The sequence below is a fragment of the Callorhinchus milii genome, unplaced genomic scaffold (assembly GCF_018977255.1).
Source record: "Callorhinchus milii isolate IMCB2004 unplaced genomic scaffold, IMCB_Cmil_1.0 Scaffold16, whole genome shotgun sequence".
Taxonomy (NCBI): Eukaryota; Metazoa; Chordata; class Chondrichthyes; order Chimaeriformes; family Callorhinchidae; genus Callorhinchus; species Callorhinchus milii.
The window spans coordinates 5,016,148-5,041,552 of record NW_024704757.1 but is presented as its reverse complement, the minus strand read 5'-3'; the positions used below and the strand labels follow the sequence as shown (position 1 = coordinate 5,041,552).

General features: G+C 49.5%; 2 protein-coding genes across 4 annotated transcripts in view; one reads left to right on the top strand and one right to left on the bottom strand.

The window, feature by feature from the left end:
• LOC103185138 (uncharacterized protein C7orf50 homolog) overlaps nt 1–25,405 on the bottom strand; it is a 100,224-nt gene that overhangs the window by 9,401 nt on the left and 65,418 nt on the right. Inside the window, exon 1 of one of the 2 annotated variants that reach the window (XM_042341128.1) lies at nt 3,149–3,303. The exons of the other annotated variant lie outside the window; for it this stretch is intronic. Within the exon in view, the coding sequence (XP_042197062.1) occupies nt 3,149–3,229 (81 nt within the window). The 5' untranslated portion in view covers nt 3,230–3,303. Of the gene's footprint in view, nt 1–3,148; nt 3,304–25,405 lie in introns of those variants that run through there. 2 annotated transcript variants of the gene reach the window in all.
• gpr146 (G protein-coupled receptor 146) lies at nt 1,629–20,506 on the top strand. 2 transcript variants are annotated; one of them, XM_007903498.2, is made up of 2 exons: nt 1,629–2,124; nt 19,471–20,506. In XM_007903498.2, the coding sequence occupies exon 2, from the start codon at nt 19,507–19,509 to the stop codon at nt 20,503–20,505; it is 999 nt and encodes a 332-aa protein (XP_007901689.2). In that variant the 5' UTR covers nt 1,629–2,124; nt 19,471–19,506; the 3' UTR covers nt 20,506. The 2 variants fall into 2 exon arrangements, with proteins under 2 accessions (XP_007901689.2, XP_007901688.2); XM_007903497.2 differs by lacking the exon at nt 1,629–2,124 and adding an exon at nt 13,484–13,822.

The window sequence follows — 25,405 nt, the reverse complement described above, 5'->3', positions numbered from 1 at the left end:
TCGTCAGCTGCCTGTCAGACCTCAGGGCCTGGATGAGCGCAAATTTCCTTCAGCTGAACGTTGACAAGAGGGAAGCCATACTCTTTGGCTCTCATCAACGTCTAAAATCTCACGGCTCTCACCGTGAGACCTCCCCCTAAAACTCTCCGAACTCGTACGCAACCTAGGCATCAGGTTCAACCCCCAATTATCCTTCCTCCCCCACATCCGGTCTCTCACCAGCTTTTTCTTCCACCTCTGACGCATCGCTCGTCTCCGCCAATACCTCACTCCAAACGCCACTGAAACCCTGGTCCATGCCTTTGTCACCTCTCGGCTGGACTGTTCTAACGCCCTCCTCTCCGGTCTCCCCTCCACTACCATCCATACCTGCATTCTCACCCGTACCAAACTCCGCTCCCCGATCACCCCAGTCCTTGCCAGACTGCACTGGCTGCCTGTCCCAGAGAGGATCAATTTCAAGATCCTCACCCTCGTCTTCAAATCCCTGCACTCCTCTGCACCCCCTACCTCTCTGACCTCTTCTCTCCTCAGCACAGTACACGTTGCCTTCGTTCCTCCGGGTCTGGCCTCCTCTTTGTCCCCCGAGTTGTCCACTCCAGCATCGGCGGTCGTGCTTTCAGCCACTATGCCCCGAGGCTCTGGAACTCCCTTCCTCACTCCCTTTGCCTCGCTCCCTCTCTTCCTATTTTCAGGTCTCGGCTGAAGACCTTTCTTTTCGACCGCGCCTTTGGTTCCTTCCTCCCCCTCCCCCCGGCTCGGCCCCGGGACCCGTTACTGTGAAGCGCTCTGAGACGCCGCCCGGCGTGGAGGGCGCTATATAAATCCAAGTTGTTGTTGTTGTTGTTGTAAGCTACAGGACTCCACTAAGTTCTATCCTGTGAAGCGCTTTGAGATGTCTCAACGACTTGATAAGGCTCTATATCATATGCAAGATTATTATGGTTCCACCAAATTTAACAAAGCATCTAACAGATAACCTGAAAATCACACCACCCACACATACACCGACACACGTACAATCTATCCAAAAAAAAGTTTCTGAAACACATTGAGGCCGAAAGATAAATAAAAAAACAAACTCCGGAGGACCAAAGCTTGCTTCGCTCAATCAGTGAGATCTTGTTCGTGTACCTGCACAAGGTAAATATTATGTGAAAGAGGGAGGGAGAGGGAGTTTAAAGAGACAGGGGGAGAGTTGAGAGAGAGAGGGGGGAGAGTTGAGAGAGAGAGAGAGAGAGAGAGAGAGAGGTGGAGAGTTGAGATGAGAGAGAGAGTTTCAAGGGAGTTCAGAGAGAGAGTTCAAGGAGTTTAGAGGTGGGCGGGGGAGAGAGAGAGAGACTTGCTCTGCGATGTGACCACATTGCGGATAGAACGTTAAGTTGTTTGCTTAACATTACACCTTCCTTCAGCGCTGACTTGTCAGTGTGCCACAGACAGACACGGGGCTGCGGGAGGAATGCAGTAGGACCTAGAGCTGGGATTATTAACTTTTTTTTCACAAAAAAAGGCTCAAAAAGCAGTGGAAATAATTGAGATTTTTATTTCATATACATATATATATAAACGTTGCAGCTTTGGAATCCAGAAACAATCTGAAGTTTTCTGAGCTGATTAATTCTCTCTCTCTTTATTCTCCAACAATTTATGCTGTTGCTGCTAATAACTGTGAATGAACCACACTTCCAACCCTACCCTCGCGCCCCCCACCGGCCCTCCCATTGCCTTTTTGTGGAGACAGACACTCTCTGGGCTTGCAAAACAGGAAAGAAAAAGAGGCACCATTTACTTTTGAGTACGTGGGTATCTCTGCGTGGGGTAGACAGGAGGAAAGAAGAAGGGAGATGACATGAGATTTCCAGGAATAACAAAGGGGCAGAGGATGGCGATGAAGTAACAGGAATCAACATGGAAACTCCTGTGGGAATCTGCTGTGAGTCGACCACAAAAAGAGAGACAGAGACACACTCACACAGAGAAAGCAAGCCTGGCTCACACCAGCTCTGAACACACACAGAAACACAGCCGCACAGCGACCTGGCATCACACAGAAAGCATAAGGAGTATTGTGATTGACCGGCTGACTACTTATCATCTATCTACAAAACTACCTTTCAGACTGAGGTGAGTGTTTTCTAAAATATTTTAATTTCTCTCTCTGCCTATCCTCCCTCTCTCTCTCTCTCTCTCTCTCCCTCTCTCTCTCTCACACACACACAGACACGGCAAACAGCTGAAACGGGAGGAAAGCATGTTATTTTTATATAATAATAATAATTAATACGAATAAATAAAATAATATAATCAAACAACAATAATAATTACTGTTATTGTTTGATTATATTATTTTTTATTAATTATTATTATAATGATTATTGTTATTGCTATTGAATTTAAAGGGAAAAAAACATAGTTAGTGTGTCTCGATATGGCACATGCCCAAACACCTGCCCTCCACAGCTAACTTTTGGCTGATAGTTTATAAAAGTTCAGTGCGTGCCTTCTCTCTCTCTCTCTCTCTTTCCTCCCACCCCAAAACAAAATCTAGGTCCACGTGTTTCTCCAGCTCTCCTCATCTTGGGACGTCCTCCCAACATGAAATTATATGAATGCAATTTGCTGTGTTGCTTTTGTTGTTGTTGAAGACAAGCAATTAACTTCCTGGCCCTCTCCCCCACTCCACACACTAAATACTAAAGGATTTTGTGTCAGTTTTCTCCAGTCTTTGGATATTTAATTCAATTCCGGGGCTGTGGTTTGTATCGGAGATGGAAATGCTGCCGTAAATACTCGGTGAGTGGTTTACAACAACAACAACAACAAGATTCCATTTATTGAGCGCCTTTCACGTCGGGAGGACGTCCCAAGGTGCTGTTTAGTCTTGACGTAGAGGGTTAAACCTGTGAAATCACTGCATTGTGTCCCGAGGGTTTAAACAAAATACTTAAGATGCCGTTTGATTCAGATCTAGGAGAAGTTAAAATATTTTCTTGGAGGAGGAGGGGGGAAGAGGAGGGGGGAACCTCCTTCCCTGATGTACGTTCTCTAGATTACAAGAATAAAGGGTGGAAACGGGTTGGATTGTAACTTGTACAAAAACAACTGCGGGTTGGAATATATCACACAGCTCGCTCGTTCACTCACCCACCCGAACAGGCATGTGTTTGTGGGGCCACTGCCTGCAGCTCAGTAACTTCTCCAGCTCTGCTTCCTTCCTTCCTCCTCGCATTGAGTTATGCCTTACGTTCTTGTCCTTGTGCCACAGCAAAAAGGGACAGGGAACTAAAACAGCGTCACCTCCGCCCCCCCCCCCCCCCCCCCCCCCCCGCACCGCCCCCTCACCGAGCCACTATGTGAATCCCCAACAACGATGACGACAACAACAACAACAAAATTACATGTGTATAGCGCTTTTCACGTCGGGAGGACATTCAAAGGCGCAGGACAGATAGTTACGGACCCGAGCTGGGGGGAAGCGGGTTGGGGGGGGGAAACAGGGAGATCGAAAGCACGGTCGAAGAGGAGGGTCTTGAGATGGATTTTGAAGGAAGTGAGGGAGGGGGCAAGGCGGAGGCACTTTGGGATGGAGTTCCAGAGGGTGGGTGCAGAGTGGCAGAAGGCCCGTCCGTCAATGAGTATAAACATCGGCAGGGACTAGTTGGACCTGTTCCGGTGCTGTTAACATTCCACAGTAAACTCCTGATCATTCGACATCCCGCTCGCCACGACCACTTTGTGCCATCAACATCCCGGACGCATTTCTCTACGTGCCTAACTGGCACTCCTGATAACTCGTCACTGAGACCCCTTCCCTGGGAGTGACGAGTTATAAGTTTATTCAATGTGAATTCTACGAAAAACCTCCCCTTTCGCGGGTCGCGCTCAAATAATAACGATCCTCGCGTTCGATACAGCGCCTTTTCACGTCAGGAGGACGTCCCAAAGCGCTTCACAGGATTTAATGTAGCGTGTAGTGGCTGTGCGTCTTGGAGCTGAATGAGCCAGAGCCAGCTCTGCGCTGTGTTGCGAGGTTTCGATTGGCCTGATTATTAGCGAGGGGAGTATTTATTGTTATAAAACAACTTCCAAGGATTTCGCCCGTCACATATCGCTTACCTATTTCCTGAAATTGTTATTGAAACACCAAGCTGCGTTGCAACAGGTTTATTCCTATTATGTAATAGCAGCCCACTCACTGCTTCCTTTTTAAGCCTGTCTGAAACCCTATCTTTCTGACCAGGCTTTCCGTCCATGTTCCATTTGCTTTCTGTCACCTTGGCTTCTTCTCCTGTACAAGTGTATAGCACCCTGGACAGTCAGGGGGTTTGGGATCCGAGCTGGGCGTTAGGGTCAGGAGGGGTGGAGGGTTGGGAGGGTAGCTGAAGGCACGGTCGAAGAGGAAGACCTTTAAGGGACTTGAAGAAGGCAAGTGCGGGGGTGAGGTGGAGGGATTGATACAGCGCCTTATCACTTTGAGACGTCTCAAATAATAATAATAATCCTTGCATTTGATATAGCGCTTTTCACGTCGGGAGGACGTCCCAAAGCGCTTCACAGAACACACTGTAAAGTGAATTGACTGTATATTTGTGGGCGAACGCGGCAGCCAATTGCGCACAGCAATGTCCCACAAACAGTCGTAGATCAAAGCGCTCCACAGGAGTTGTGGATTGACTGTCTATTTTGTGGGCGAAACGCGACAGCCAATTGCACACAGCAGTGTCCCACAAACAGTTGTGGATTGAGGGGTTCAGTGACCTACTCCTGTTCCTAAGTTCCAACGTTCAACATACATTTTCTTACACCACCCACTGGCAATAGAAAGCTTTCCAAAAGCACAAAGAGTTTATTGACGTCCGTCCTGGGCTGTGACTGTTCGCACTGCTCTCCCCAGCCCAATTTCCAAGGCTGGAATCCGAAATTCTACACGCAAGGATACCAAAGTCATTTTCTCTCATATGGCAATGATTTTGCCAAGGATCTAAAATTGTTTTTCCGTGGTTTAACGATCCAAGGGTCAGGAATGGACAGAAACAGGAAAAAAAACTCCACTGTTTCCCATCTCCCGATCTCAGGAAAGTTATGGATTTTACATGCAATGTGTTTGGTCTTAAAATATCACATATATATTCTATATATATAAATAAATAATATTTACATAATATAAATATAAAAGTATATATAAATATATTTATTATAAATAAATATATACGTGAAAGGCGCTATACAAATGTAATCTTGTTGTTGTTGCATTTGATTCAGTGCCTTATCACATCTCGAAGAGCATTAGGAATTTTTTTTACTACCAAGTGTAGTGACTGTGTTTCTGTAGGCGTACACGGCAGGCAATTTGCACTGAGCAACGTCCTGAAAACAGCAATGAAGTGAACAACTGATATTTGGTCAGGACATGTGTGTTAATGATAGATTTTGTGGTAGGTGGGTGGGGGGGGGTGAAATTCCATGGGGTAAAAAAAAATATTTTCACCTGAATTTAGGCACAGAATAAAGGGAGAAATAGAAGAAAAGTGACCACTATTTTTATATCTACATACATACATATAAAAAGCTGCAAATACTTTTCAAAGCGCTCTAATATGAAACATCCTCTGAGTTGCTGTTAACATTGATCAAAAACATGCGTGATACTGCAAAATTCCCTCCTCCCCTCACACATCGCCTCTGGAACACGTTATAGGGAGTTGGATCTGTACAGGAGACAGACAGACCCACAGCACCTCGATAATGGCGGTGGAGAAATGTTTGAGAGAGAGAGGGTGTAGTTAGGGTGTTCCTGTTCAGCGATTAGCGCAAAGCGCCCGGAGCTATCTCGCCGTTCTGGATACCGTAAACACACGCGTGTGTTCTCCTCTCTTTTTCCTGGAAACATTCCCCTCTGGAATTCCATCCTGGAGTCCCTCCGGCTCACTCTCTCGCGCTCTCTCGCTCGTGCTCTAATTGCTCTCTTTCAAGGCACGTCTCAAAACCTGGTCATCCTTCCCGTGGCTCACACCTTCGGCTCCCGCACTGTTAACACACTTCGAGACGTTCTCCCGACATGAAAGGGGGGACATAATCATACATTTATATTGTGTGTGTATATATATATATCTACTGTATACAAAAAAAACTCAACCCACAGGTCTGGAGGAAGAAAACGCCGGCTTAAGTTTCTTGAGAGCAACCGTACACTGGCACTTTGTCCCAGAGACTGTAGCAAGCTCCAGAATTAAGAAAGTTTAATCACAACGAGGGCAGAGGCGGCACTGAACGGTTCGGGTCCCGCAAATAACCCTCTCTGGGGGCTCCTGCAATTTCCTATCGAGGCTGAACTCACACTGTATGCTTATTGTACGTTTGGCGGAGAGATCACCTTACGCAACGCCAGCATTGGAACGAATGTCTGTGTTGAGCCAACACAAACTCTCTCTGCAGTTTAGATGCTTGTTGAGCAAAGGGGAGGACGTGGGGGTGTTGGTGGAGTTTGGAGCTGCACAGCATAGCCAGACCATGAACTCTTAAAACAACTTGTGGGTCAGCCCGGCTCAGTCAGTCAGTCATTCAGTCAGTCAGTAACGCCTTCTCACCTCCAACTGGGACTTGAAACTCTCCTACAGTCTGGTCTGAGCTGACCCTCCGATGCAGAATGCAGGGCTGGGGAACGTACTGCAATGTCAGAGGTGGGTGAGATATTAATCCGAGGTCCCTCCTACTTTATTGGATGGTGGGGAGGGAGGCGGTAGGGGTTGTATAAAAGATCCCAGGACCCCAGTCGAAAACAGAAGGGGGTCTCTCCCTGCGACCCAGCCACCAGTCCTCCACATAAGATGGCCATCCACTTCATGGCTCTGAAGTGAGTGGCCTTGGCTACCAATAGAGACAGTTGCTTCAACTTCCTTTTGAAGCGATTCAAGACATTGGGAACGTTCAAGGTCTTGTATCAGTTCGAGACTCACCTCAGCACACTAGACACACACACACACACTCATTTACATTGGCGACCATGTAAAATCTCACGACAATCTGTAGGAGGTAAACCGTGTATGTCACTGCCTTAACTCTGGGACGCTCTCAATGTAAACTGATGCCGAATTATATTATTAATATTATAATGATAATCATAATAATAATCCTTGCATTTGATATAGCACATTATCACGTCTTCGAGACATCTCAAAGAGCTTTGCAGAATATACTGTAAAGCAAATTGACTATATGTTTTGGGGGCGAAATATAATTTATATTATATATTAAAATATATATTAATCTTTGCATTTGATATTTGGTGCCTTGTCACCATGGCTGGACATTTCAAAGCACTTCCCAGGATTTACTGTAAAATCCAGCGCCAGACTCGAGAGCAAACGGAATAAGAGAGAGAAGTTAAGAGAGTGAGGTTGAGGTGGAATATAGGAACAGGAGTAAGCCATCAGCCCCTCGAGACTGTTCCGCTATTCTACTAGATCATGGCTGATCTGTGCCTCAACTCCAATTACCCACCTTTGTTCCAGATCCCTTGACACTCTTACCTAGTAAAAAAAATCTATTGAGATCAGTTAAATTAAGGGAGAGAGGGGAGAGAGAGAGAGGGGGAGAAAGAGAGAGCGAAAACCCGTGGCTTAAAGCTCATAATTCACATTGGAATCTGACTAAGAGCTACAGACGTTGTGAAATGTGATCTGCGCGCAGTTTGACAGCTGGCTTCACACAGTGGGAATGCTGGGCTTGCAGGGAGCAGCCTTGATGTAAATTCTCCCCGCCAGAGTCACTGCCCCCCTGACAATCTGTACCATGCTATGTGCGGTATGCAGTGTGGGGGTGGGGAGAGGAAGGGGGAGGGATGCTGGAGGGAGATATTACCCTCTTATCTAAAGACTATCTCCCTTCTGCACACACGCAAACCAGGGCTTCCCCCCCCCTACTCCCCCACTCCCCCCCCCCCCCCCACCCCACCCCTCCACCTTCCTTAATCCACTTCAATGTGTTTTACATTATGGGGTCATTACAGCTACCAGCGTGGAGCAGATGAGCGAGCCTGAGGTAGGTGCGAGGGGGAGATGGAGAGAGAGCGAGAGAGAGAGAGCTGCCGGCCTGGGTGGGGGGGGGGGTGGGGGGGGTGGGCTGGGTGTTTTTGAAATGCAATCTGTAACTGCAGAGGACCTGGTGAGACTCTGATAGAAAAATGGCCCAGCATTGCTCAAGAGCTTACGGTAAGATCCAGTTGAGGTCAGTTACAATCCACTTCCCAGAATAAAGTTCCTGGAAACATGAGCTGAGCTCACGCTGATCTGACTCAAGCTTTTCCCTTTTCCTGTCATTTTCCACAGGGCGCAAGTGGGACAATCAGTGACCCCAAGGCCCTAAGAATGGTTGGCAAGTGCCAAGGCTTGGGGACCAGATTGTGTGTGTCCGTTTTGTGTTGTTGGTGTGTGTGTGTGTGTTGGGTGTGTGTGTGTGTTGTGTGTGTCCGGTCGTGCGTGTGTTGTGTTTGTGTGTTGGGTGATTATTAATTACTGTCCCAAGTTTACCCGATTAAAACCAAACTCCGCAGTATCCCAACTCCCCAATCCTCACCAGGCTCCAGGCTTCTCACCCTCACCTATGATATCTGATCTCCTATCACACACTCCTTCGTTCACTTGGACACCTCATCGTCCTCTCACACCCACTGATATTACACCTTCAGCGCTGTGTGACCTCCCAGGCCTTTTGGCCGTGATGAGACCTCTGATTGACTTGTAACAATCTCTTACTGCGGCCCCTATTGGACACACAGGATTAACTTTACACGCAATGGCACATGTTCCGAGACGTGTTTAATCTCACAAGCAATGGCACGTTACGAGGCATGTTTAACCGCACAAGCAATGGCACACGTATGTTACGAGACATGTTTAACCTTGCACGAATAGCACATGTGTTACGAGACATGTTTAACCTCACACGCAATGGCACATGTTGCAAGGTTTCTCAGGGGGAGCTGCCTTGGTCCTGGTTTTGCTGCCAAGTGCTCCCCCCAACTCATGGTATTTACAGGGTTTGAGACATCGATTAAACGCGTGTGGAATGTAGGCTATAAATAACATCCACCAAACCCGGCGACGTGCAGAACCACGGCAATTAACAGTGATTTTTAGCGATTGACCCCGGGCGTTGCAAAGCTTTACAGCTAATTAGTCCACAGTTTTAACTTTACAGTAATTGTAAAACATAACGTTGTTACTGGTCATTAAGTTTTATTGTGCACGCAATATATACACACTGGTGTTAGCATTCGAGAGATCAATGACCCTTTTTCGGGGGGCGTGGGGTGGAAGAAGGCTATGTGTGTGTGTGTGCGTGGTGTGTGTGTGTGTTTGGTGTTTGTGTAGTGCCATATGAACAGCATAAAGTTGGCGTGACAACAACAACAACAACAAAATTACATTTATAGAGCTCCTTTCACGTCGGGAGGACGTCCCAAGGTGCTGGACGGTCAGGGGTCAGGACCCGAGCAGGGGGGAGAGGGATGAAGGAAGGCAGAGAGGTGGGAAGGTGACTGAAGGCACGATCGAAGAGGAGGGTCTTGAGACCGGCCTTGAAGGAGGCGAGGGAGGAAGCGAGGCGAAGGGACCGTAGGATTGCAGGTTATCACAGGTTATTGATGATCTCCAATAATCCTTGGAACGTCTTGGAAGCGCTTACCATAAAGTGTAGTGACTGTGTGTTTTGTAGGTGAACACAGGGATTATCGTCTCAGACTCCGGGCTGGAGAGAAACTCTTCCCTTCCAAACTAGGGGCAGACAGGGACTCAGTTTACCGTCTCATTCGAAGGATGTGACCTCTGAGAATGCCGCACTGTATGGGAAAGTCAGCATGGCCTTTACACCCAAAGTCCCTACAGGTTGTTGTTGAGTTACCTGCGAGGCTGTGAGTTCAATGTCCCCGACGTGGGGCTTGAACCCTCAGCCTTCTGACTCAGAGGCAAGCGCAACCTAAGTGCAAGTTGTTGCTGTCGTCGTTGCTGCTACCGGCCAAGCCACACAATACGTGGCTCCCCGCAGGATCCTCCCGAGGAACTGATAGGAATCCGCTCTGAATGTGAAGCCAGACAGGGGTCGATGGGGCAGAGTCCCAGTTTACGGGAACAAGGAACGATTGCGCACAATGCACCAGGAAAAAGTTATTGGAAAATCTTCCTACACATTTCCCCGGCAGGTTTCCGTGACTAAAAGCCACAACTAGGGATTACATTTAGCAGCAACTCAAGAGTTGATTAAACCTGAGCCACCGGGAACCCTTTATTTGGAGGGGAAATAAAACACATTTCATTAAAGCTAAATTTGGAATCCCTTTGTCTGAGGCTTATAGGTCAGCGATGATGCAAAGCTCCTTCTTGTTAACTAGTAAAGGCAGACAGACTGTTGCAATCAAAGTTAAACAATACTCTGACTAGAAATCGCTGCTCTTCCTAACTCAACCTTTTACCCCCTCCTCCGAAGGAAGGAGCCCCCTGTAAAAAGAAACCTTGGGCCTCAAATACTACGAGCGAGCAAGATTTCGACCAGAAATATACCTTCACAACTTTTGTTTTCCTACCTAAAAACAAAACGTTCCTTTTTTTTAAAATAGACTAAAATCATTTCCACATTTCGGGGGGTGAAGCCCCCCCCCCCGCCCCCACATACACACACACACACACACAACACACAGACACATGCCAGGATGCCGGATTTCAAAGGCAAGCAAAGCCACGCTCATGTTTTTATACTGCACAGGCGTGTGTGTAAACATTGAGTGGGGCTCACTCGCAGCAGTTGCATTGACCTCACACCTCATCGAGCTGCCTTTCGTTCCCAAAGGCACTTTGTTTTTGAGGCTCTCTCATACTTATATATACATCTATATAATATATATATACACGTATCGTCTTTCAAATCAGGAGGACGTCCCAAAAAGCTTATTTATTGATTAATAATAAGAATCTTACATTTGGTACAGTGCCTTTCAGGTCAGGACATCCCAAAGTACTTAGAATAATATTATTATTATTATTATTAATATTTCTTGCATTTGATATAGCGCCTTATCGCGTCTTCGAGACGTCTCAAAGCCAATCGCGGAATATAATGTAAAGTGAATTGACTGTATATTTTGTGGGTGAAACGTGGCAGCCAATTGCGCACAGCAACTTCCCGCAAACAATCGTGGATTGAGTGACCATGTTACATTTATTTATTTTGAAGGAATTATTACCCCCAGAAATGCCATCCGCCAATTGACTAACAACCGGGTTCCTACTTACTGCTGGGTAAACAGAGGCGTGTGTATGGAGTAAGGAAACTTGCCTAAGGTTTCGCAGGATTTCCTGAAAAAAGCGAGTGACTCTGGGTTTTTGTGGGCTTCACGGGATATACCGTGAAGCGAGGCGATTGTGTATTTTGTAGGTGAACGCAGGCGCAGCCATGAATCGCAAGCAAATGGCCAATTTTATCCATTTCTCCGTTTACTGAAGAGCTGGATTCATTTATCCCAAGCCAGCGCATCTGCGTTCAACTCTGCTGTGACATACTTGGCTGATTTGTTGTGTGTGTGCGTCCTATTTGTCTGTCGCCCTAAACTGGAAAGGGTCCACTACTTTGTTGCTCAGCGCAAACATCTTGCAGGTTATACTGATATACATAGAGGTTTACAGGACAGAAGAAGGCCATTTGGCCCAAGGTGTCTGTACCAGCTCTTTTAAGAGCAATCCTTTCAGTCTCATTCACCTGTGTTTTATTTAACTTCATTTAACGTTACCTTTAATCTCCCATTAACCCACCGCGGGCTGCGCACAGGGCTCTCTGTTAACCCATCGTGCCGGCTGGCTGGCCCGCTCGCTCGATAAAACACTTCGGTCCTGAGCCTCGCCTGAGATTATAACCTCGTCTCAGCCAGACCCGAAGCCGGTGAAGCTCAAGAGGAAACGGACAGAGTGTGCAAACCGTTCAACTCGCTCAACATTGCACACAATGTACACATGGTTGACCAAAATAAGCTTTGAGACGTATTGACCACGTGATAAGGTGCTATCCCAACCCCAGAAGGTTATTATTCTTATTAAAATACCATTTATTTTTTGTTCACGTTGCCCGGTGCTTGTCAACGTGCGAACCATTTGATTTGATTCGATTCGATTCCCCCTCTTTCTCTCATATCACTAGACATGGGTGGTTTTGCGTTGCTTGGAAAGTGGCCGGGAGCCAAGCCGTTGAAATGAACAGTGCGTTTAATCATTAAAGAGAGAGAGAGAGAGAGAAAGAGAGAGAGAGAGATTGCGACACAAAAAAAAATCCTGCTCAAATGAGCAGAGTTAATCTTATTGTAGAGGACAGACTGCATAAGCACTGAGACGCAGAGAATGGACTCGTCTGTTTGCAAAGCGGCAAAACTGCCGACTCAGTAAAATAAAAATACACTCAATTATTGCCCTTGTGTCCTTCCGTCCATTCACTTGCTCTTTGTTCCCCTTCCCCTGTCCTTCTCTTTGACCGTGCTTTCGGACATCTTTTTCCTTCCCCTCTTCAAATCCCCCCAACCCTCCCCCCCCTCCCCTTTGCAGTCTGTGGTGCCAAGTGCTTTTTTGAGATGTCCTCCCGCAAAGCGAAAGGCGCAGTAGGAATGGAAATGGATAGTGAAAAATTCTGTGACTATTTGAAGAGAGAAAGAGAATTTCTCCCGGTGACCTGGCGACAACCCCCCCCCCCCACCCTAGCCAATTAACATAAATTAGGTCATTCACTCCGGGGCTGTTGGCGAGATGTCGCTGTGTGCAAAATTGCCTGCTGCGTTTGCCTATAAAGTACAGAGAAACACTGTGAAGCGCTCAACATCACAGCAGTGATATCAAATACAAGGCTTTGTTCACGAAACGGTTTGTGAGGTAAAGCAAGAGATTCACTTTGTCCTGAAATAAATCCTCAGACGCTTCCCTCAGGAGGGTGTTATATCATTGCAATTTATTGTTGGTGTTGCTGCTGCGCAAATGGAAAGCGAATCTGCACGAAATAATAATGATAATACTAATCCTTGGCATCTGATATGGAGCCCCGTCGCAGTCTTTTGAGACATCTCAAAGCACTTCGCAGAAAATATCCTGCGAAGCGGAGCAGCTCGTGTGTTTTGGGGGCGACGCGCGGCGGCCCAGTGCGCACGGCAGTGCCCCACAAACAGCCGTGGGCGGACTGAGTGACCAAATTACTCTCGTTAATTTTTTTCTCGACCACAAATCGAGATCACACGCGCGCGCGCGCGCACACACGTGTGCAAGTGCACACACAAACACCACCAAAGTGGCAAAAGGGCTCCCAACTGGCTGTTTTGTGTTTGCGGGGGAAAAACATTCAGCTGAAGTCTGAAGCCCTTGAAAAAAGCACAAAATCCTCTTCTCTGAGCCAACTGAGTCAAAGTACACTTCAAATCCCTGTCCATTAGCTTGTACGGTTTTAAGCGCTCACTTGATGTTGCACTGTACACGCTGCTCGGAAGGGCAACTCAGGGGCAGGTTTGTGATTCATTAATAGAGGAAGGAGATACACACACACACACACACACACACAGACACACACACACGCACGCAGACACACGCACCCACAGCACGCAGTGCCAGCTGAGAGCGAGAGCGGAGATTTGCAAAGAAGTGAATTGTGCGCAGTGAGAGGTCTTCAGTACTGCCCTCTGCCTCCACAGCAGCACTGAGCCTGCGAGTAGCAGAGAGGAGGAGAGGAAACTATAACACGCTCACTCATTCACTCACACACTCACTCCCTCTCTTGCGGGCAAGCGGATGGCAACATCTTTCAGGTAGGGGCAGAAAAGGTTTTCTGTGTGAAAGGCTTGTCTGTGTGTGTGTGTTTGTGCCAATAATAACAGTATGTTTGAGTGTTTGTATGTTTGAGTGATCTTGTGTCTTTGTGAATATGTATGAGTGGGGGGGGGAGGGGGTGGGGGGGTAAGTGTTTGTGTGTGTTTGTGAGTGTGTGTGAGAGTGGGTGAGTGTTTGTGAGTCTGTGTGTGTGAGTGTGTGAGAGAGTGGGTGAGTGTTTGTGAGTCTGTGTGTGTGAGTGTGTGAGAGAGTGGGTGAGTGTGTGTTTGTGAGTGTGTGTGAGTGAGAGTGTGTGAGTTGTGTGTGAGAGTGGGTGAGTCTGTGTGTGTGAGAGCGTGTGAGCGTGTGTGAGAGTGGGTGAGTCTGTGAGTCTGTGTGTGTGAGAGCGTGTGTGAGAGTGGGTGAGTCTGTGTGTGTGAGTGTGTGAGCGTGTGTGAGAGGGGGTGAGTCTGTGTGTGTGAGCGTGTGAGCGTGTGTGAGAGGGGGTGAGTCTGTGTGTGTGAGAGCGTGTGAGCGTGTGTGAGAGTGGGTGAGTGTCTGTGAGTGGGTGAGTGTGTGAGTGTGAGTGAGAGTGGGTGAGTCTGTGTGTGGTGAGTGTGTGAGTGTGTGTGAGAGTGGGTGAGTGTCTGTGAGTGGGTGAGTGTGTGAGTGTGTGTGAGAGTGGGTGAGTGTCTGTGAGTGGGTGAGTGTGTGTGAGTGAGAGTGTGTGAGTGTTTGTATGTGAGTGTTAGTGTGAGTGACACACACAGGCTCCCCACCGTGTCTTGGATGAAGGGTGTTTGTTTAGAAAGCGATCTGAGTTTGTGCAAAGTCTCGAAAGTGGCTGTGCAACTTGTCAGCTGTCATCAGCTTAGCTTGAACTGCGTGCATGTGTGTGTATGTATATTTATATGTCTGTGTGTGTGTGTGTGTGTGTGTGTGTATGTGTGTGTGTCCAGTGCCTTGGGACATCCTCCCGACGTGAAAGGTGCTCTACAAACGTAATTTGTTGTTGTGGTTGGTGTGTGACATGGGGGTGGTGGTGGGGGGGGGGGTTAGCGTACATGTACACGCACACAGGAGAGCGTGTGGGGAAGAATTATTCCCCTTCACAAATACGAGAGGCGATATGTGTTTTGCTTGGCAAGCAATCGGGATGTGTTCATTTCCCATCGTGGTTGGGGACTCAGTGACTTTGTTCCCTCCAGCACAAGCTCAACATCAGCGAAACAGACCCACTACTCCCCCTCACGCCCCCCGCCCCCCCCCCCCACCCCACCACCACCCCCCACCCCCTCTCCCCAGCGCCTGTAGGTATTGTGATCTCAGAATGTAATGTGGGGCCACAGCAGGCAAGCAGCAAACTGAACGCTGAAGTTTCTCTTGCGGGGCTGGAAGCCGGAGCCACCTCTCCAGCCCGGGAGTGAGTGACTGACCAACCTTTCTAACAGTAGATGTCAGAGATAGTGAGAGCACGCCAACACACCCAGATTGAACACACATGTACGCAGACACAGATAAAACACGCAACACAACACACACACACACACACACACGTATACTCAGACACAGATAAAACACGCAACACAACACACACACACACACACGTATACTCAGACACAGATAAAACGCACACAACACACACAGATAAGACACACACAAACACAGATAAGACACACACACATACAGATAAGACACACACAGACACCTCTCCAAAACACTGTCCCACCAGTCTCCTATCACCCATTTCTCAATCAAATGAGTTGGTGGCAGCATTACAATAACAACGCAAATCCTAGTCATTTATTTTCCCATCCAAACAGCAACAACTAAAAATAAATCAATTGTAAAATGACCATTTGTCCTGACCCATTTCCTGCCTCCGTGGGCAATCCATTAAAAGCTCGCTGGAGAGAGAGAGCGAGAGAGAGAGAGTAGCCTGAGAACAGCTGCCCAACCTCCTTTCAGGACTAAAACTAATCCGTCGACCTCCTTTGCATTTGATACAGCGCATTTCACGTTCGGGAGGATGCCTCAAAGCGCTTCGCAGGGTTTTACTGTCACGTGTAGCGATGCGTATTTTAGAGGCCAACTTCCCTGTATGAGGAGCTCTGTATAAATACAAGTTGCTGTCGTTAACGTGAGGGGCAGAGTTGAGTGCGGGAGCTTTGCCTGAGTGGGTCAGAGGTGTTGTGAGCATCGGAGGGGAAATAACCCAATTCTAATCACATCGGTTCAGGAAGAGAAGCAGAGAGACAACTGCTGTGTGCGTGTGTGTGGTTCAACCCACTGTTGTTTCAATCTTACACTGTGCGCACAGAACCTTGCCAGATAATTCTGGTATCGGGATTCTCAGGTGGGGTTTAATTAGACTTCAGTTGATTTATGGTAAATATGTCTGTCCTGACTTTGTAATGTATCTGTTGACTTGGGTTGCGGAAAAAAAAAGCACCTTATCTGATCTTGTTGAACATGACAACAATAACGTGCGTTTATATAGCGCCCTTCACACGGGGCAGCTTAACAGTGGCGGAGCCTGACTGCAAGCCGGGAGAGGGTGACCGTCTTCAGCCGTGATCCAAAAACATAAGCAACGACTCTGAACATGCACTCGGATGTGTGTGTGTGCGTGTGTGTGTTTTTGTGTGTGCGTGGGTGTTTGTGTGTGTGTGCATGAGTGTGCGTGCGTGTGTGTGTTTGTGTGTATGTGTGTGTTTGCGTGGGTGTTTGTGTGTGTGCATGAGTGTGCATGTGTGTGTGCGTGCGTGTGCGGGTTTGTGTGTGCACGCGGGTGTTTGTGTGTGTGTGCGTGTGCATGTGTGTGTGTGCGTGTGTGAGCGTGTGTGTGTCTGTGTGTGTGTGTGGCGCGTGGACAACAACAGGAATTTTTATGCTGCTTGAATAGTGTGGATGGAACCAAGGGCACAATCCAATCCATGGCTATCTTGCTGTGCTGTGAAACATTCAGCTCCAATAATTCCACTGAGCAACTGATTGTGGGCAAGGCGGTTCTTTTTTGTACAACTGCCATGGAAACTAATCGAAACGAGGAAGGTGGTGCTTCTTTTTTGTACACTCTCTTCTTTCTGTACGCGCGAGTGTTTACAATGACTGGAACTGGGCTAAAACTGTGCTGAATGTCTCTCTCTCTCTCTGTCTCTCTCTATCAATAATTGGGAAACCTGGGTGAAGGGCCAAGGCCCACAGTCTGAAGAGATAAGAGAGAGAGAAAGAGAGAGGAGAGAGAGCACGAGATAAATGGAAAGGCAGCGCTAGGTGACGCCATCCTCTTTGGATTCCTGCAAAACTGGGGTCGAAGGGAGAGACGAAGGAATTTTCCACACGTCCTGGGGTCTTTGACAGTATCGACGACAGCGATAACCTTTTGCGTTAACAACTCACTCATTGTAGAATTTCCACTTTCACAGCACCGCCCGCCTTTCACTTTGGGAGGACACCTCAAAGTGCTGGGCGCTGGCAGCTGGGTCAGGGGGTGAGGGAAGGGAGGTGGGGGGGTGGGGGTGGGGGGAAAAGAGGGGAAATGTGATCGAAAGCGTGGTCAAGGGGGTACGTTTGAGCCTTGAACAGAGAGAGGGAGCGATGAGGCACGAGTGATGACTGAATGCCCATAGACTCTGGTGGGATGAATAGAGTGGGTAGGGAGGGGTGACACGAAGCAGTCCAGGGTTTGCTGGGCAAAGCGGGTATTTACGGCTGTTATGGCTGAAGGAGTCGCAGGGATAGGGTGGGGACCAAACCGTGGAGAGATTTAAACGCGTCTCGGAGCGAGCGCTTCATGCCCACGCTGACTGAATGCCCGGGAGCAGAGGCTGAGAGCGTGAGGCGCTGGCAAACAGAAACTGCAAACGTGGCACAAAGGCTAAAAGACTCCTCCGCAGAGGTCGCCTTCCGCTTTGCCGTGGGAGTAAAAAATAAATAAACCCCGGCCGCGTTCGCTTCCGAAACAAAACGGAACTGGGCACGGCGGGCGGTAACTACTGCGACACCCGCCTGAGACCATCCAACATTACAGACAGGGACCACGGTTTCTCACCCCAGCTACCACACGTCCTGACAACGCAGTGCCCCCCCACACTTTGTTGTCAGCTGGGCACTGCTGATGATAAAACCAGTCAGCCCGGCTTGTCAGCAGGACGTGCGAGGCGAGGATTTCTTACCGCTCGGCTCAAGGGATTGGGTTGTCCTAGCTGGTCCCTACACTCGATGCCAAGCCGTGGTTTTTTTTTTGCTGGTCCAACGCACTCTCTGGGACCAACAACCCCGTGAAGCCAAAGCCTGAATTAGGTGGACAGGAAGTGTCCCACCGGTAAGAGAGAGAGATCGCTCATTGCATTCTAGACACAGGGAAATTTCTGTGTGTGGGTGGGTAACATTCTGTTTGGGTTTGGACGCCTAGCACAGCGATGGGGTTTTTCGGGCTAACCAAAAAAAAAAGTTCCAATGACATATTACCTCAAGGACTTTCAGGTAGGAGGACGTCCCAAGGTGCTTGTGATAATAATAATCCTCGCATTCGATACAGCGCCTCATCACGCCTTCGAGACGTCTCAAAGCGCTTCACAGGATATACTGTAAAGTGAATTGACTGTGTATTTTGTGGGCGAAAGGCGGCAGCTGATTGCGCCCAGCGACGTCCCGCAAACAGTCGTGGATTGAGTGACCGCATTTTTTTTGGGGGGTTATTACCCCCGGAAAAGCGATCCGCCAGTCGACTAACAACCGTTAACATAATGCTGTGCCGTGGCAGGTTAAGAACACCCACCACTCACCCAAAAAGTTAGAGAGAGAGAGAGAGAGAGACATTGAACTCGTTCCTTCCACAGACATACCCTGTGCTAATCATTACCCAGTGAATCCCTGGACTTTAAACTGTCCCACGAACCATTACACCGCAGTATTTTGCGCCGTTTCGTTCCGATGTCATTTGCACGTCATGCTGAGACCACAACCGTTCAACAGCTATTATACATTAACCCGACAATCAGACGTGGGCTGTCAATGAGGTACCGTCAGCCTGAACCCCCCCTCCCCCCCACCCCCTCCGATGAGACGTTAAACACCGTCTGTCTGTTCAGGTGGATGATAAAGATCCCGTAGCACTATTGCTTTCAAAAAGAGAAGGGAGTATCTCTCTCTCCCAGTGTCCTGGCTAACAATCCCCCCGCGCCCCACATCCCCCCCCCCAATAAAATCGGTCACTCGCTCCACGACTGTTTGTGGGACGCTGCTGTGTCCAATTGGCTGCCGCGTTTCCCCACAAAATACACAGTCACTACGCTTGACCCTATATCCTATGTCAGAGCCCTTGACAGGATATATTGGATATAACAGCAGTAATAATCCTTGATATAATACAGCGCTTTATCACGTCGAGACGTCTCGAAGCTCTTCACAGGATATACTGCCAGGTGAATTGACTGTGTATTTTGGGGGCGAAACACGGCAGCCGATTGCTCACACGGCAGTGTCCAGACTGAAAAATACCTCGAAAAGTTCATTCTCAAGTGCCTTTTAAGCTGGTTTCAACCTCATCCTCTGCAACCCTCGTCCCCACACCTCCTCCCAGCACAACCCCACCCCCCCCCACCGCAGTCCTCTTAATGGTGATTGATTCTCATGTCCGCAGGAGAGCTGGTGAAGTGATCGTTGCGAGGAGACCACTATGTGGAGCTGTTCCGACGCGGAGGATCACAGCTCGGAGACTCAGCTGTGCCTCGACCTGCGGCTGGTGCTCTCCGTCCTCTCCATCACCTACCTGGTCATCTGCTTCCCCTTCAGCGTGTGTTACAACAGCCTGCTGGTGCTGGTCAACCTGTACAACAAGGCCTCCATGACCATGCCTGACGTGTACTTTGTGAACATGGCGGTGGCCGGGCTGGTGCTCAGCGCCGTGGCCTTGGTGCAGCTCCTGGGGCCGGACAACCCTCAGTGGACCATCTGGGACTTCAACCAGGAGGTGTACATCACGTTGCTCATCCTGTTCAACATCTCCGCCCTGGTCAGTATGTACTCCACCACCCTGCTCAGCCTGGACTACTACATCGAGCAGGCCCTGCCCAGGACCTACATGTCCAGCGTGTACAACACCAAGCACATCTGCGGCTTCATCTGGGGCGGTGCCGTGCTGACCAGCTTCTCCTCCCTGCTCCTGTACGTGTGCAGCCGGGTGCCCAAGGTGGTCGAGTGTTCCAGGATCCAGAACAAGGAGGTGGCCGACGCCATCATGGTCTTCATCGGTTTCCTGGTGCCGGCCTTGGCCGTTCTCTACGCCATGGTGCTCATCCTCCGCGTTCGCCGCCAGCCCACCCCGCTGGACCAGGACTCGGCCAGGCTGGACCCTTCGGCCTACCGGCTGTTGTTGGGGGCCGTGTGCGCCCATTTCGCCCTCTGGACGCCATACTACATGATGCTGCTGGTCCACGTGGCCTCCCAGTCGCTGTGGCCGGTCACGGCGGCCCAGTTCAGGGCCTACCACTTGGCCAAGGGCCTGGCTAAGCTGCTGGCCTACTCCTGCAGCTTTGTGGTGCCTCTGCTCTACACCTACACCCACAGGGACTTCACCGACAAGCTGCGGAGGTTGGTCAGGAGGCTGAGCTGCAGGACTAAAGGGTGCCCTGAGCAGCACTCGGGGTCTAGCAACCATTTCTCCTTCGTGAGCTGAGCCGCGGTAGGGAAGGGGGTGGGTGTGGGGGGGCGGCGGGGGATGTCAGGGGGTCGAGTGGGGAAGGGGGGGCGTTTGTTGAGGTACCTACTGATCTCAGGCCTGAGGCAAGGGGCAAAGCTCCCCTCCCCGCCCTCATGCCCCAAAATGTACAGAGATTGCGTTGTGTTCTGCGCTGCTGCTGCTGTGCAGGACCAGAAGTTGGGAGACGCACAGAGCAGACGCTCTCCTTTATCATTAGCGGGTTTAATCACTGCTGCTCGCAATACTCTTCTGTTTTGCTTGTTTTTGCCCCTTCCTTTCCCTCTCCCTCTCCCCTCCCAGCACTCTGTATCGTCACTTTGTTTTGGGTCGGCCGGGTGTCTGACACACGCGGAAACCCATCACCGTCCTTCACCAAGCTGAGAATTCCATATGCACGGAAATCCCAGAGCTAGATTGTTGGAATGGAATACTCTCTCTCTCTCTCTCCCTCTCTCCCGAGGGAGATTCATCCTGCTTCCCTAATTCCAGAGAGTATTAGGTACAGGTTGGCAAGAGCCAAGGCTTGGGGACACCAGGGTTTCGGGCTGGAATGGACCATCGGTCCATCTGGTCTTCACTTGCACCTTTCCAATTGACTTCCTCCCTTGCATCTCGCTCTCTCGCGTTCTCTCTCACACCACCCAACAACCCTGAGTCCCCTTCAATCCTAGACACTCAATTCTCTGGTGGGGGAAAGATGGATGGGAGGAAGGGAGGTGATGGCGGTGGGGGCAAACCTTCCTGTAACCTTGGACAAGTAACCATTCATCACGTGTGTAAGTCCAGCACAGAGGCAGATCCCAAGTGAGTGAGAGGAGAAGATGGGGCATCAGTTCCTCTCGTTTCCCCCTTCCCCTCCCAAGCTACGTCAATGGTCATGGCTTCCTGTGTGGAGTCTCTGTGGGCTGTAGCCCTCAGTACAGATCAGGGGGTGGGTAATGTCCTGTTTCGTTTCGAACGGGCGACACAAGTCTTTTCACAACTAAACGTCACACGTTTGTAGCTATTATAATCACCACCATTCCTAGCCCAAAACGTATAGTTCTATATATTATATATTATATGTAAAAAAAATTAATGCTATTTATTTTTTATTGCTTGGCAAATGGAAACGACGTGCTATAGGGTTATAACGGGGCAAGCCTGGCTTTATTGAAGGTGTTCAGTTGATTCCCTTACCCACAAACTGCAGCCAGTGGTGAAAGGGCAGAGATGCACTGTCCAGCTCAGAGAGCACACACAGAAAGCACACGCACAGAGAGCACGTGTAGAGAGCACACACAGAGAGAACACGCAGAGAGAACACGCACAAAGAGAACACGCAGAGAGCACACATAGAGAGCACAGACAGAGAGCACACAGAGAGAACACGCAGAGAGCACACACAGAGAGAACACGCAGAGAGCACACAGAGAGAACACGCAGAGAGAACACGCAGAGAGCACACACAGAAAGAACACGCACAGAGAGCACACGCAGAGAAAGCAGCAGTTGGGTGAAGACCTGGAGGAAGCCACCCGCCCTCCGGGCCCCTATCCCACCACCATCAACCTTACTCAGAGGGGTTGGCACAAGTCGGGAGGAATCATAGAAATTTTCAGCGCAGAAGGAGGCCATTCAGCCCATCGACTCCGCTCTGGCTTTCAACCCAACCGATTGGTTCAGGCCTTTACCTTTCGTATACCTGTCTAAGGGAGGGGGTGGAAATGGGACACAGCAATGTTAAACCACCTCTTTCTATTCCAAGTTGTACGGACTTGAGAGCACTTTACAATCCACCTCCGGCTTAGAAATAGTGGGAAATATCTCCCATTCTTTGCTCACACACACACGCTCACACACACACACACACGCTCACACACACACACACGCTCACTCACACACACACACACTCAAGCACACGCTCACTCACACACACACACACTCACACACATGCGCTCTCACACACACACACACACACACGCTCACACGCACGCTCACACACACACACACGCTCACTCACTCACACACGCTCACTCACACACACACACACTCACACACATGCGCTCTCACACACACACACACGCTCACACACACGCTCACACGCACGCTCACACACACACGCACGCTCACACACACGCGCTCACACACACACACACGCTCACTCACACACGCTCACTCACACACACACTCACACACACGCTCACGCACACACACGCACACTCACACACATGCGCTCTCTCACACACACACGCTCACACACACACACGCTCACACGCACGCTCACATACACACACGCTCACTCACACACACACTCACACGCACGCTCACACACCACTCACACACACACACGCTCACACACACACACAGACAACACACAGTTGAAAATAAATAGCTGGATCACACTGGAGAGAGAGACAGACAGAGAGAGAGAGACACTCAGCCACAAGTCGCACACGATGCTCTTACACAGAACACAGAGCCAGGCTGGGACATTGCAAAGCTCCACTCAGCAAACATACATAGCGAGGGAGTTCGCTTGGGAAACTCTTTGAAGAGAGAAGCCAATAGCAAATTGCCTTTGGAAACGCCAGTGCATTTCTGTTCACTGTTTCTCTTGTTTCAGTCATTGAGACAATAAGTCACCTCTGGCCCCAAATCAATAACCGTCGACTGACAAACGCGCCAGAACATCGATGGCAAGAGGCCAACCGGTCAATACGTTGCGATCTGTGCTCTTTTTGTAACTCCACGTGTGAATTTGTACCCACCTTTCTCAGCACCTTCCAACCTCGCTCCGTGATATTTGAGATGAGTATTATTCCCGCACTGTGAAGGAATTTTCTGAGGTACATCAGTCAACTCGTTGGGGGTGGGGTGGGGTGGGGTGGGGGGTGGGGAGGGACGGAGGGAGGGAAGGAAGGGGCATTTCATTTAGCACTTTGAGCCTCAAGAATCTGTACCTTATGGTCTAACCTTTAATCAATCAAAGATTTATATTTTTACTTACCAAAGTCGTGTGTGCACAATTCTTTTTGTATGTTCGAAGAGTACCGTATATTCCATTATAAATAATTTCAAGGCACGAAGCAAACTGGTTACTCGACAACAACACCGCCTTACATTCACACAGTCCCCCCAACCCCCGCCCCCCCCCCCCACCCCTCCCCAACGGCAGGCTAGCGTTCCAGAGCGCTTGACAGTGGCAGGGGGAGGTGATGACTGTAAGCATGGTCGAAGAGGAAGGTCTTCGGGTGCGACCCGAAGGTGGGGAAGGATGCGGGCAAGGCGGAGGGATAGAGTGTTCAGAGTTTCTAGGCTTAGCGCGGCTACCGATGCTTGAACTTCAAGTTGGGGGGTGAGGTGTTGGGGTGGGGGGAAAGAGTGTATCTCCTGCCGTTAAGTAATTGGCAGTAATTGGCCCGTTTTCCGGGAAACCAAAAGTCAGCTGTGATCTGCCGCTGGTGTGACCCAAATAAGCTTGATGCCTCCTTTCGCTGGTACAGTTTCCCTTCCCGCTCCCTCCGCCCTTACCGCCCCCACGGGACGTCCCAATGCGCACTCGTGCACACCCACTTGCAACTTTTCCAATTCTCTGTAAGTTTATTATTTGCGGACGGACAGATGGGCAGATAGAGCATTTGAAGGACAGAGGCTTGAAGGGTGGTGCGGGTGGGGGGGGGTGCGGGGTAAAGAGAGGTGGGGGATAAGCGGGACGATGGGATCAAATGAACCCACTTGCTTGGTGCGGGCTCGATGGGCCAAACTCCTTCTGTGCTGCTTCTGAGTGCGGCATTAAGGATCATTTCACTTCTCTCCTCCAACAACCTTGTGCCCCACCCCCCGCAACAAGGCCGCGCCTGAAGGCTGAGCATGTCAAGTTGGAAAGGAACAAGGACAAAGATAGATATCCTTTTAGTGGTGGGGGAGAGGAGGGGGGGGAGGGGATGGAAGCGAAGACAGAGCTCTGTTCCTCGCATCTAAATCGATTTGCTTTTCCCGTCGTCGTTTCTGGGAAAGCCACACGTCTCTGAGGCGGTTATCAGGTTGGCTGCATGGCTGAGCAACTGTTTCTGATATTCATCTGATACGGGACCTGCCTTATCTCATGGTCGAAAAGAAAAGGAGAACCACGGACTGAGAGAGAGGCGGATTATCTAAGGGATAACAATCTGACGTCTGATACAACTTCCTGGACTAGCATCTCTCTGCTTCAAAACACACGTCTCTCCTCTTCCACCCCCCCCCCACCACCACGACCAAGAGAGAGGGGGAAAAAAAATTAGGGCGGGGGGGGGGTGCGATTTCTCAGCCCACGACCCACTCTCAACAGAGATGGTGGAAGCAAAACAGTTGCCTGAAGATAGTGTGGAAGATAATGGGGTTGGAGGGGGAGAGACGAGAGCCATCAGCATTCCTCAAAGCCTACTTTAACAGAGACTTGAGCTTCGCTCTTATTTGCTAAACAACAACTTGCACACGTGTACAGCGTCCCTTCACGTAGAGCCGCGGCTCGGAGCGCTTGACAGGAGCAGGGGGCGCGGGTGGCCGTAGTGACTGCGTTCAAAGAGGTAGGATTTGAAGGTGACCGATAGGGGCAGGGGGTGCATGAGACGGAGTGGTAGAGGAAGAGAGGGCGGGAGATTATCTCTCGGATAATCATCTCACATAAGAGACAATTTCTTGCGCTGGCATCTCTCTGTTTACGGCACACAGACGGACGGATGTGATGCCCAGCGAGCCCAGAGTTAACACACGACAACAATTAGAATGATAATAAGTGTCCTAGATAGAACTAGATAAGAAGTGTCCTTACGGAGTTCTGTAGCATAGTGGTTAGAGCAAGCGAGAGGACCTGGGTCAAATTTCTAGGTGGTGGTGAAATGTTAGGCAAGTT